Source organism: Formica exsecta, unplaced genomic scaffold (genome assembly GCF_003651465.1).
Source record: "Formica exsecta isolate Colony F162 unplaced genomic scaffold, ASM365146v1 scaffold21, whole genome shotgun sequence".
NCBI classification, from domain to species: Eukaryota; Metazoa; Arthropoda; class Insecta; order Hymenoptera; family Formicidae; genus Formica; species Formica exsecta.
Window position 1 is genome coordinate 3,578,891 of NW_021849398.1, and position 12,045 is coordinate 3,590,935.

The window sequence follows — 12,045 nt, forward strand, 5'->3', positions numbered from 1 at the left end:
TGCCATTCGTTTTTCCGTCTTTTTATTCAGAGTTTTGGGGAGCACCCCATGACATATAAGAGAAACTCTTAACATTTTTACATTGAAATCAATATAGCAAAACGCAAATTTTCATATGACATTTTGCGAAAATGCCTATCACCGGGCGATACTACAGGTTACTGCATTTTGAATTCTTTCGGTTATCATCAGACTGTATGCTATTTGAGTCACAATATTTGTCACGAGAGGGATGCTGCTAACATAGAAATCTTCGTAAGAACAGCACTTTTTAGTATTATTTCATCGATGGTTCGAATTGTACGTTAGCGTTTGTGATTTTGTCAATGATTTATAATTGTGGTGCAAATTATCTGAAAAAAAAATAGAAATGGGAAAGCCTCCTTTGCACACATTTTAACGTATGAATTTTAGGAAATACAAAAACGAAACTTCTTAAATTCAGCAACGAAAGGTATATCGCATTATCAGATATTACATGCTCTATTTTTGTAACCTAAAAGTACTTTTTACAAATGTCAATAATTGCGTTTTTGACATTATAATATTTTTTTAATTCAATTATGATACGTATCAAAAGATTTTACGTTTCATCAAAAATTACGTTATCACGATCTGCTTCTATATTGGTTAGCGTTTTTTTTTCCTGTTATAAATTTGCGGCAACTTTCTTGTTTATTTGTTATAAATATAACAAGTTTTTAAGTTTTATTCTGTGTTTTACTTAACATACAAGTTATGATCTTAATTATATTATTATATTAATTCATACAAACAAATTTAAGAAACATAATATAAGATGCTTTGTTTTTCTGTGAATGAAAGCCTTTATAGCGGCTTAATATGATTACATTACGTGGAAAACTGAAAAAGGACAATGATATAACGAATTCAAAGAATAACAATAGACGAGTTTCAATACGTGATAAATTATTGATCAAAGAGGTATCTATTTTAACGAGATTTAATATGTTTTATGTACTGATGTTAATACGATTTATATGGATTATTTTGCTTAGGTGCAAGAAATGGAACAAACATTGCCATTAACTTGTCAAGTCACATTCAAAGATCCACATTGTCTGCATGAATTTATACTGTTAATTATACCAGATGAAGGATATTGGAATGGTGGCCATTTCTATTTTCAAATTTATATAACAGAGGATTATAATATGACGGTAATTTTATGGTCTACAATTTTATGTGATATGGCAATATAAAATATAGATACTTTTGTATCTTTACCCACACATCTTTTAGCCACCAATAGTGAAGTGCTTAACAAAATTATGGCATCCTAATATAAGTGAGGATGGTGATGTATGTCTTTCCATTTTAAGACAAAGCAGCATTGATGGATTGGGATGGGCACCAACGCGCAAACTAAAAGATGTTGTATGGGGTTTGAATTCTCTCTTCACTGTGTGTATACAAGTATTTTCTGCTGCATTTAGTGCAGCGAATATATCAGCGAGATTATATTGCATATATTTTATATGATATTATGTTTCTTTCAGGATCTCTTAAATTTTGACGATCCTTTAAATAGGGATGCAGCAGATTTGTTTATTAAGGACAAAGAATCCTTTCGAAATAAAGTTAAAGATTATGTAATGCAATATGCAAAGAGATGATTTATATTGTAATATTTTAAGGCAAGACTAATTATGTACATTTATCGTATTGGTTTCATATATATATGTATATATATATATATATATATATATGTCTCTTTTTAGTGAATGAGTGAAGAACTTGCTCAAGTCTGCTTTAGATTGATATGATTTAACTCAGTTTTATATTTTGCTAGTCTTCTTTTGCCTGAAAGATATTACTGGGTCGAATTTTATATAATTAAATTTTTTTTTTCGGATTGTTATAGAGACGAATTATATTCATATATATTAATTATAATCTATATATATTATGTATGAAAAAATTGTAAATGTATGAAGAGGATAAAAATGCATCACGTGTACAATAATGTTTTTTTTCTCTATGAGACATAATATAATGTGAGATGTAATGTTCCATTGGGACATCTGTAAATAAAATGGGTGTTTAATAATATACTCAAGTCGCATTGTAATTTACATGTTCTTCATAAGAAAACATAAAGAAGGTGTCACACATGTATATTCGAAGTATCGAATGTTAAGTATCTTAAATAAATATAGAGAATACAGGGCTCTCCAGGGTTAATGCGCGCAATTATTTCATCAAATATTTATTTATAATTTTCATACAACGCATAATCGAAATTTTTTGCTAAATTTCAAAAAATTTGATTTGCACTTTGACTTGTTAAAATGTATAGGCAACAATTCCTTTGTGTTAGACTCGTCAAATTAACGGACGGTTGAGAAACTTGTCGTTTTACTTAAGTGCCGACAGAATTCGTTGGCGAAGCATCGACGATCGGTTGACACGACGATATATCTTTGCATATATAATTACAAGTTGTAACAAATAAATTATAATACAAGAAACGAGAATTTCTCGCGTTTCTCATCATTTCATCTCGCTATCCAGAGAAACAGGCACAAACGCGAAATGAATTGTGTTTGTATGGTGTATATGTGTCCATAAATATAAATAAAAAATCGCAGGGCCATCGTTAGAACGTGGTCCGTAGCTCTTCTTGTATACTGGTCGACCTAATAAGCTTCTGTTTCGAACCCAACAAACTCTCGCTCGCTAGGCTGTCATTCTCAGAAGCTAATTTCGATTTTTCTTCGTGATACCTCTCGTTATATTCCTTCAGCCTGTTGCCCAGGAACACAGCCCTCTCGCGTTTCTTAATCATATAATCTGTTGGTAATAGCCACCTATGTTCGTGACACTCCTCCGCCATTGGTCTTTTACTGAAAAAAATTAATGTAATGTATTATTAAAAAAAAAAATTCACACAAATTTTATATTTAATGTTAAATACGATTATCCCATTGCTATGAAGTTACACAACAAAGTTAAATAAATAATTATGTTAATCTTGTTAAAAATTCTATCTACTTAATTAATATCAAAAATCTATTATTATATATGATAAGAATTCTATATCAATCTGTGTTTGACGTCGAAAGTATAAATCACAGATGCAATGTATGTATAAAAGAGATATTTAGCGATGGATATAGTTAAACAAGAGTGGAAAGAAAAGATCGAAGATTCTTATAACGTCACTACCAACCTTGGCGCGCGTTTGAAGACCAGCATGAGAAATCGGGTAGCCTCCTGACTAAGCTCTTTGTAGAGATATTCAAATCTGTATCTGACGAAGGATATGTTCTGTCTGGTCTCGTCCGCGTCCTTCCCACGGAAGGGAGAGACTCCGGAGAGCAGTACGTAGGTCAACACGCCGACCATCCATATGTCTGTTTGCGGGTAGATCGGCTCGTCGTTGTAAAGCTCGGGCGATCTGTACTCGCGGTGACCCAATTGTTCAGGCACTATGGTGCCCAGTCGACTGACTCGATGTGCGGACCCCATATCGACCAGTTTCACTTGCACTGATCTCACGGATGACATGACGATGTTATCCGGCTGAATGTCCAGGTGACAGTAGCCGCGCCAGTGCAAGTACTGTAGACCGTCGAGAATCTGCGTGATGGCATTCGCCACGCAGTTCTCCGTGTACTCGTGCCGGCTGGAGAAGTACGTGAGTATGTCGGCGCCCTGGAGCTTCTCCATGACGAATACCGCAACCGGGGAACCGGAAGAAGCCTTGTAGGCCACCTCCAGCATGGCTATCCGTTCGTGTCGCAGCGAGCGTAGTGCTTCGTATTCTCGGTTCACTTGCTCTTCCGTCCTAGCGTTCAGCTCCAGGATCTTGGCGACGATCACGCAATCCGTACTCTTGTCCACGCCTTTTACTACGGCAGAGAATTGGCCGCGCGACAACTCAGAGATGAAGCTGTATTTGGTAGATAGTTGGTTAGATTCCATCGACCATTCGATTGGATGCTCTTCCACGGAGTAATCCATGTGCGGCTTATCTTCTTCTAGGACGATCTCCTGACCGGCTTCGGTCAACTCTTGAAGATGCCTCATTGCCCGTGTGATCTGCACCTTCGGGCAACCCGGCGGTCGCGTTTTAATCAGCTTCGATGGGATGCCCTTCTCGCTCCAGCCTATGCGATTTCGTGCCGCCAGACGGAAATTGTAGCTCGTGTCTTGTTTCAGGTCACGCACAAGGTAAAACTCGTGGTCGATATTGGAAGCAACATCTATCCAGGCAATCGAATCGCCTTCCTTGTACTGGAGATTGTAGCACAACACGGGCGAATTGCCATCGTATTTGGGTTGCTTCCATCGCAGAAGGACTTCGGTATCCGAAACATCAGAAGCCTGAAAAGTCCAAGACAATATTTGACAAAAGATGATAAATATTTGACAAAAAGATAGAGAAAAGCATCATTTGCATATATATTAGATCAATTTCTCGTTTACTTCACAAATCTCTTCAAAAATCGCTCAATTATTATACCTCCGGAGAGTCCGGACCAAAAGGCACCGTTGCCAGCAACACCCTCGTCCTAACAATCGTTTGTCCTATAGAGTTCCTCGCCACGACCTTGTATATTCCGATGTCGTGCTCCTTCGTAGGATTAAAACTGAGTATAGACCTCCCCTCGGCGTCCTCTGTCACTTTGATTCTGTTGTTCTCCTGGATGACTATGTCATTCTTAAACCATTGTATCAGTGGTTTCGGATTTCCCACTGCCAGACAAACGAGATGCGCCGGCTTTCCCTCCTCGATCGGACAGATCTGCGGCTTCTCGCGGAAGAACGGGGGCTGACCCTCTTTCTTTGATTCGATCATCGCCTCGGCTTCGGCATAACTATCCAATCGAGTGCCTAGCTCGTTCTTCAGACGTCTAAGCGTAAATGTATCCGCCGATCCATAACGGTTTATACGCGCCCTCCTCTCGTCGTCGATCTCCTCGTCCATAACGTCCGTGAATCGACGACGTTCCCGTATGATGGGTGTCTAAACGAAACCGAAAATTGAGGAAATAATTTCACAAAATGTGTAATGCAATAGATGTATCGTGCCAGACATAATTAAACTTTAAATTAGTATATTTTATTTCAATATTCTTTGTAGCTGCACGTACCCTCCAGTCAAAACCGTTGTCTTCGGCAATGGAACGCGAGAATCCGGGACTGCGATTACATGCGACTTTCATATATTCACGTAGTCGTACAGGGAAGTCGGTGTCTCGCAACTGAAGAAGATACGTGTCTGGACCATTTTGATAACTATAAAATATAATTTACAACATAAACTATATTATATCGTAGGAATCTGATGGAAAAGTTATGTAAAATTTCTATAATTTTATTTCAAAGAACAATACTAAATTCTTGTAGTAAGTCAGATATACATATATACTTTTCCTATAAATTTTATAAATATTATTTATTTATAAAGACAAAATTTGTGATATACAAGTCAGATATTTATTTTACTGATATCTCCTTACTGGCTTTCACTCGTGATAATCCCGATTTCCGTGTCGATCGGTTCTCTGGATGGTATTTGATTCTCCCATGTTCTGGGCGAACGTTTCTTCGACGGACTGTGACTCCTATCGAGGCTGGGTTCAGGTGTAAATCTATGTCCGGGTGGATATACCATTCGCGACGGATCCTCGAAGGCTGTCTCCAGTTTACGTCTGCGATACCACGTGCGGCATGAAGCATTACTGTACCAATCACTGTAAAAATATATCTCATTTACAATCAAACTCTTAATTATCCCTTTCTAAAAAAGAAACCTCGAACTCGAATATATCGAATAAATCGATATTAATTTTATAATATAAAAACATATTTCGTGAATCTTATTTTCATAGCATGTCTTGCAGATATATATATATATATATATATATCGTATATTTTTTTTTCTTTTAAAAATTATATTTTGATTAAACAAAATCACTTCATTATATAGATGAGATTGAAAATTATTTTTGCAAAATTAATATTATAATTTTTAGTGTATAATCAAAGATCGAGAGAAGAACATAATCTTTAGTTACCGATAAAGTTTGTAATAATTCTTCAAGTTCTCAGATGGTATCCTGTAGGGCTCCGGTGGCGGGTTATCAATATAATTGAGCCACGGGTGAGCCAAAGCGGCCTTAATGTCCAATCTGTTTTCGATATTGTACACCAGTAAACTGCGGACAAAGTCCTGCGCTTCATTCGAGATATTCTTCCATCGATCGTCAAAGTCCCATCTGCCTTCCCTGATCTTTTTCAACGTCTCTCTATCGTTTGCGCCTCTGAACGGTGAAATGCCCGATAGCAAGATGTAGGTAATTATACCGACGGACCACATATCTGCGGGATAGCTGACGCCCTCGTTATTAGTTACTTCCGGTGCGATATATTCCGGCATACCGTACGCCAAGGTCATCAGCCTTGTGTGCGAAATTTTGCGGGCGAGTCCGAAATCTCCGATCTTCAGATCATCTCCATTGGCGTGCGAGATTAATAGATCGCCGAGCTACGAAGAAAAAGCAAAACATGTTGAATTAAAAAAATATATTAATCATAATAGAACCAAAAATAAATAATTTATGAAATAAAATGTGAGAAATATTAATTATGTTTTTACATACATTACGTTATATCTTTTAATTCGTAAAAGTAGATAATTTTGTAGATTATATTATTAAATAAAATAATAGTAATATTTTTTCATTAATAAAATTATTAGTAAAAAGTAATGACTATTGATTAAATAGTCATTATGTAGAAATCTTAAATTTTATGTTTGCTTCAATGATATAAAGAGGAATCAATACAGATTATTGAATACATTTTCGTGTTCTTTTGAAAAAGACAATTTTTAAACAATGTACCGTTAGACCAAGATGCGCATAATAATTTCCGTGCATGTATTCCAATCCCCACAACAATTGACGTATATAACGAGCGATATCTATCTCGGTGTAGTATTCTTGTCTCGTGAGAGTATCCACCAATTCGCCACCAGCCGCTCTAAATTATCATCGTTAAGGATTCTCTGCTAGGCAATCGTGTTAATTCGTAATTTTGAATAATATATATTAAACAAATTATATATAGAATTAATTAGAATAATAATATCTTTTTTATCAATGAAATTAATATTAATTATAAAAAATAATTGGAAACCTAATGGCTATCTTTGTTAATAGCCATTACTGTGAAGAATTGAAAAAAATGGAGTTAACTTAAATAATAATTATTTATATTATGATTAATTCTATATACCAGTTAAAAAAATAAATATGCAAAAAATAATGAAGGATACAATTCCATGACGAGTGTGACCGAATCGTTAGTCTCGAAAGCGTCGTGCAGTCGCAACAATTTGCGGTGATGCAGATTGTTCATCGCTTCCATCTCGTTGTACATGAACGGCTTGAGATCACCGTGTCCGTGCATAATCTTAGAAGCATAATTCCTTCCGGTATTCCGCTCGACTGCATGGTAAGTGACGCCCTGAGTACCGCGACCTAACTCATCGCCTAGATCGTACAAATCGCCGAACGGTTTGTCGCGCGGTTTTACGTCCATCTTCTTCCGATACGTTCTGTATCCGTATTCGTGCTCGTTCTCCTCTACGTGCAGCATCACTGAACAGGATATCGAACCGGCCACGTTACCCGCGCTGATCGAGTAAAGACCCTCGTCCTTGGCGATGGCCTCGTTGATGATGAGAGTCGTGATATCGGGCTCGGTGAATTGTATCTATTTAAAAACGTAATAAGATTGTACTTTGCAAAATGAAATCAAGAAAATAAAAGCATGAACAGAACATACCCTGATCCTAGAAGACGAAGCTATAGGCTTCCAGTCCTTGTACCACTTGAGTTCCGGATAAGGTACGCCAGTTACACGAGCGGTGAATTGGCCGGTTCTTCTCACCATCACGATGGTTTCGTCGGGTCTCTCAATAAACGTAGGATACTCGGCGATCTTCAGGATAACTCTTTGTCTGGCCTCGCCGTGTTCGTTCGTAGCGACGGCTTCGTAAATGCCTTCGTCCCTCTCGAGCATTCTATTGATGAAGAGAGTTGCCTGTCCGTTTCTGGTGTAACTCTGATCGTAACGACCGCCTGACTCGATCAGCTGATCGTTGAAGTAGTATGTCATCTTTGGTTTAGGATAACCATAAACGAACCAAAAGAGGTTGCAGTTATGATTCTTTACACCGTACTGCGTATCGTATTCCTGACGTAAGAATCTAGGCGCCTGGGCGTAGCCATCGTGCGGCGGTCGCTCGATGTCAAAGTCCTTCGGGAAATAGGGACTGGTCTCGGGACGGAAGTCAATACCCGGCGGCAGATAGGGAAAGAACTTGGGCGGTTCCGGCTCGAGTTTGGCGCGGTAAGTTTGCGCAAACGGTGAGGGGTCGCTTATACCGTATTTGTTCTCCACTCGGATGCGGAACTTGTAATCGCGGAACGGCTCGAGATTGCGTATGTCGCACACGCAGCTGCGAACGCCGCTGCGTGCAGTAAACCAGTCGCCGTCTGGCAGCTCGCACATCTCCACCAGATAGGTCACGGGCACTCGAGGCCCGATCGGGATGGACGGCTTCCACGAGAGGGTAAGATGCCGGTCCATCATACGGCTAATGATCGGACGGTCCGCTAGCGGTAGCGGAATGCCCGATTTCTGGTACTTGTCGTAATCAGCGTATTGATCGGCGAGAGGTTTCTTTGCGCGGGGTTCTAAAGCTATATAAATATTGAAAGATGTCAAAATATACAAATTTACTTATTTTAAGACTACACAAATTATTTTGTAGCATTGTTAAAAGTCTCGTTTACTTACATTCGTAAACCATCTCTGCGCTGCATGAATCTTCACCGTGGGGATTGGATATCTTCAGCACATATTTTCCGGCGTCTAGCTCGTCCACATTGGCTATCGTGAGTCGTAACAAGCTACCTTCCTGGTCCATCCTGATGCGATCAGTGGGCCAGAGCCTGTCACCGTTGCGATACCATTCAAAATCGGGCTCCGGGTAACCCGTGACGCACGCAGTAAACTTTGCCGGCATGCCTCTATAAACTTCACAATCGCCGATCCTCTTCAGGAACGCCGGCGGCTCGACCTTTTGCATTTTTTGACTGGAATTACAAATGTTAACGTATGTAAGAGAGCTAAAAAAAAATTTCCCTTTTCTCCCACATTTCCGCTAAATCTTACATCTTATCGACAACAGCCAGATTCGCCACACATTCCGCCTCGCCGCCCTTGTTAACCGCCTTACACTTGTACGGTCCCGAGTCGTCGTATGTGCAGTCCTTCACGTACAGGCAGCAAGCGTCGCCGTCGCGCTTGATCTTGTATTTGTCGTTGTCCCTCAGAATCGGCTTGTCGTTGAAATACCAGGTCACTTCCGGATGCGGTATACCGGTTATTCGGGCCGGGAACTTGGCGTCGTATGTGGGCAGCTGCTGCAAGTCTGTGAACCTTTGCGTAAAGTTCGGCGACTGGTACACTTTGCGAACGATGGCATTCGCGTTGGTGGTGTCGTCGCCCAGCGGATTACTTAGCCGACAGCCATAAACGCCCGCGTCCTTGGGTTCGCACGGGTCAATTTGCAGACCGACCTTCTTGCCGTCGCAGCTCATCGTGACGCGTTCTGACGGTACAATCGGCTCACCGTCCTTCGTCCAATTCACATCAGGGATCGGATTACCGACGAACGACACGTCTAACGTCAATGGCTGACCTTCCTCAATGGAGACGTCGCGCATGGGACTGGTAAACGTTGGCTTCTCTTCCGGCGTATCCGGTCTCACCTTGCCGGCTACGTCCAGCTTGGCTTTGCAGGACGCGGTACCTTCCGTGTTGCCGGCTACCACCTGATACTCGCCGATGTCTTCCGGCATTGCCTTGTCGAGGATCAGAGCTTGTCTACCATCCGGTTGGCTGATGACTTTTATATGCTTGTTGTCCGGAATAATCTAAAGTTTAATCACGGACGTTATCTTAATAAAAATCGACTTCGAGAAATCGAGAGGATGTTATTACAGTTAGAATAATATGTGTGTGTTCGATTATCATTGATACAAATAAATATTATACTGACTTCTTCATCATTTCGAAGCCACTTTAGCTCAGGCGCTGGTTTTCCTATAGTTTTCACTTCCATCTTCACCGGGAAACCCTCGACAACGGTCTGCGGTTGAAGACTCGTAACAAACTCCGGTCTTCTCTCTCTTTCCTCCACTTCTACCTTGGCCGTACCCGTGATTTCACCGAGTGCATTGGAGACAATTAGTGAATAGGTGCCGGCATCCTCCGGACGTACATAATCCATTCTCAAGCCAATGAGACCGTTCGGCTCATTCATAAAATACATCTCTTTTGTGTGTCGCAACGGTATTCCGTCCTTAAACCATTGCACCTGCGGATTCGGGAAAGCTAGAACTTGTGCTTCCAATTTCAACGGGTGCCCAACCACGGCCTTCACGTCCTCCAATGGCTTCGTGAACGACGGTTTTCTTCGTTCGGCTACAAAAAGCGTAGATCAATCTCGTATTAAACAATAATTTGATCGTATTGTAAACAGCGTGGATTTTACGAATAGAAAAAAAAAGATTCACTCACGCGTGACAGCGACAGCACATAACGAGGAATTCTCGCCGCTGGAGTTTGTAACAACGAGCTTGTAGGCGCCGCAATCAGTGGGTTTCACCACATCAATGGTGAGTTTTGTGGTACCATCCGGCAACGTACTGATCTTGACGTGATCGTCTGGGGTGATCTTCTCGCCGTCCTTGAACCAAGCGATGTTAGGTATCGGACTGCCGTCTATCTTGGCCTTGAGCTCTAAAGGTTCGCCCTCGTCAACCTCCGCCGATCTTGGTAACGCTTTACCGAACGAAGGTTCCATCAACATCATAGATAGGTTGCAGTTGGTCTGCACGCTTCCGGCGACATTGCTCGCCTTGCATGTTATCATTCCGGCATCCTTGGCTGAGAAAGTTTTGATGAAGAGTGTACTGTCCACTATGCCGTCTACATGAGTCGTCACCTGGTGACGCTCGTCCTCTTTGACAATCTCGCCATCCTTCAACCACTCGACGCTCGGCTTCGGGATACCGGTCGCGCGGATTTTCAATTCGATGTCTTCGCGATCCCTGCATTGCTGCTTCGACAGGTCTTTTAGGAAGGTCGGAGCCTCGGCTGTGGAAAATGCAAATATTTTTACATGTTTTAAACTTGTAAAAAAGATCTTATAGATTTAAATTATTATTTCAAAGATTCTTAGCTTTCTATATTTTATGCGTATGTTATATATATTGCTGAGAGTTTTATTTACTTACTGTGAGGCGTAAGTGTGGCTTGAGCACTGACTTCGCCCAGATAGTTCTTTGCCACAACTGTATAGGTTCCCTTATCCTCTAGACTGAGCTTTTTGACGATAAGCTTGTATTTACAGTTCCTCTTATCTTCCTCCATGTCGTACTGCTCGCTCTTTTGCAGCTGCGTACCATCTTTCATCCATGTGATCTCAGGTTTTGGATTTCCCTTGATAATAGCTTGCCATTCAACTCGCTCGTTAACAGACGCGGTGTGGTCTCTAAAGCTCTCAATTTCCGGTTTCAATAGAAGACTTAAAAATGCCTAAAAAAACATAGATCTCTCTCTCATATCACATTTTTTTATTAAATAATCTTCCGTAGTTTCCGTTAATTTGTATAACTTACACTAGACTCGCCTTCGCCCCACTTATTTTTTAACTTCAAGGTATACTCTCCAGTATCTTCTTTGGTACATTTTGGTACTTTTAATGTAACTTTAGTTTCGGTCAATTTATCAGCTGCCGGGCCGCTAGTGACGGTCCATTTAAGTCTGGAATCATCAGGAGGAATTTCGTGACCTTTGCAGAACCTGAAAAATGTATATTTATATACAATTGTCTTAGAAATAACATTTATCAGCTTTTTTAAACAGTAATGTATTTTATCTATATATATAGATATATACATATTTTCCAAGATGACATAGATTTAGATTAATATA

General features: G+C 40.1%; 2 protein-coding genes across 6 annotated transcripts in view; one reads left to right on the plus strand and one right to left on the minus strand.

Annotated features, from left to right (window-relative positions):
* The first annotated feature begins 235 nt into the window (after positions 1 to 235).
* LOC115235096 (NEDD8-conjugating enzyme UBE2F-like) lies at positions 236 to 2,457 on the plus strand. The gene is made up of 5 exons (XM_029806675.1): positions 236 to 454; positions 826 to 945; positions 1,020 to 1,181; positions 1,264 to 1,425; positions 1,521 to 2,457. Exons 2-5 carry the CDS (start codon positions 844 to 846, stop codon positions 1,635 to 1,637), a joined length of 543 nt encoding a protein of 180 aa, XP_029662535.1. The 5' UTR covers positions 236 to 454; positions 826 to 843; the 3' UTR covers positions 1,638 to 2,457.
* LOC115235082 (obscurin) overlaps positions 2,218 to 12,045 on the minus strand; it is a 48,351-nt gene continuing 38,523 nt past the window's right edge. For all 5 annotated transcript variants that reach the window (XM_029806639.1, XM_029806636.1, XM_029806637.1 and 2 more), the window contains 15 exons: positions 11,730 to 11,913; positions 11,346 to 11,646; positions 10,627 to 11,205; positions 10,106 to 10,530; positions 9,217 to 9,980; positions 8,839 to 9,137; positions 7,822 to 8,741; positions 7,310 to 7,749; positions 6,876 to 7,014; positions 6,048 to 6,517; positions 5,490 to 5,723; positions 5,121 to 5,265; positions 4,490 to 4,993; positions 3,194 to 4,350; positions 2,218 to 2,867 (listed from right to left, as the gene is read on the minus strand). In XM_029806639.1, the coding sequence (XP_029662499.1) occupies positions 2,621 to 2,867; positions 3,194 to 4,350; positions 4,490 to 4,993; positions 5,121 to 5,265; positions 5,490 to 5,723; positions 6,048 to 6,517; positions 6,876 to 7,014; positions 7,310 to 7,749; positions 7,822 to 8,741; positions 8,839 to 9,137; positions 9,217 to 9,980; positions 10,106 to 10,530; positions 10,627 to 11,205; positions 11,346 to 11,646; positions 11,730 to 11,913 (6,808 nt within the window). In that variant the 3' untranslated portion in view covers positions 2,218 to 2,620. The remainder of the gene's footprint in view (positions 2,868 to 3,193; positions 4,351 to 4,489; positions 4,994 to 5,120; positions 5,266 to 5,489; positions 5,724 to 6,047; positions 6,518 to 6,875; positions 7,015 to 7,309; positions 7,750 to 7,821; positions 8,742 to 8,838; positions 9,138 to 9,216; positions 9,981 to 10,105; positions 10,531 to 10,626; positions 11,206 to 11,345; positions 11,647 to 11,729; positions 11,914 to 12,045) is intronic.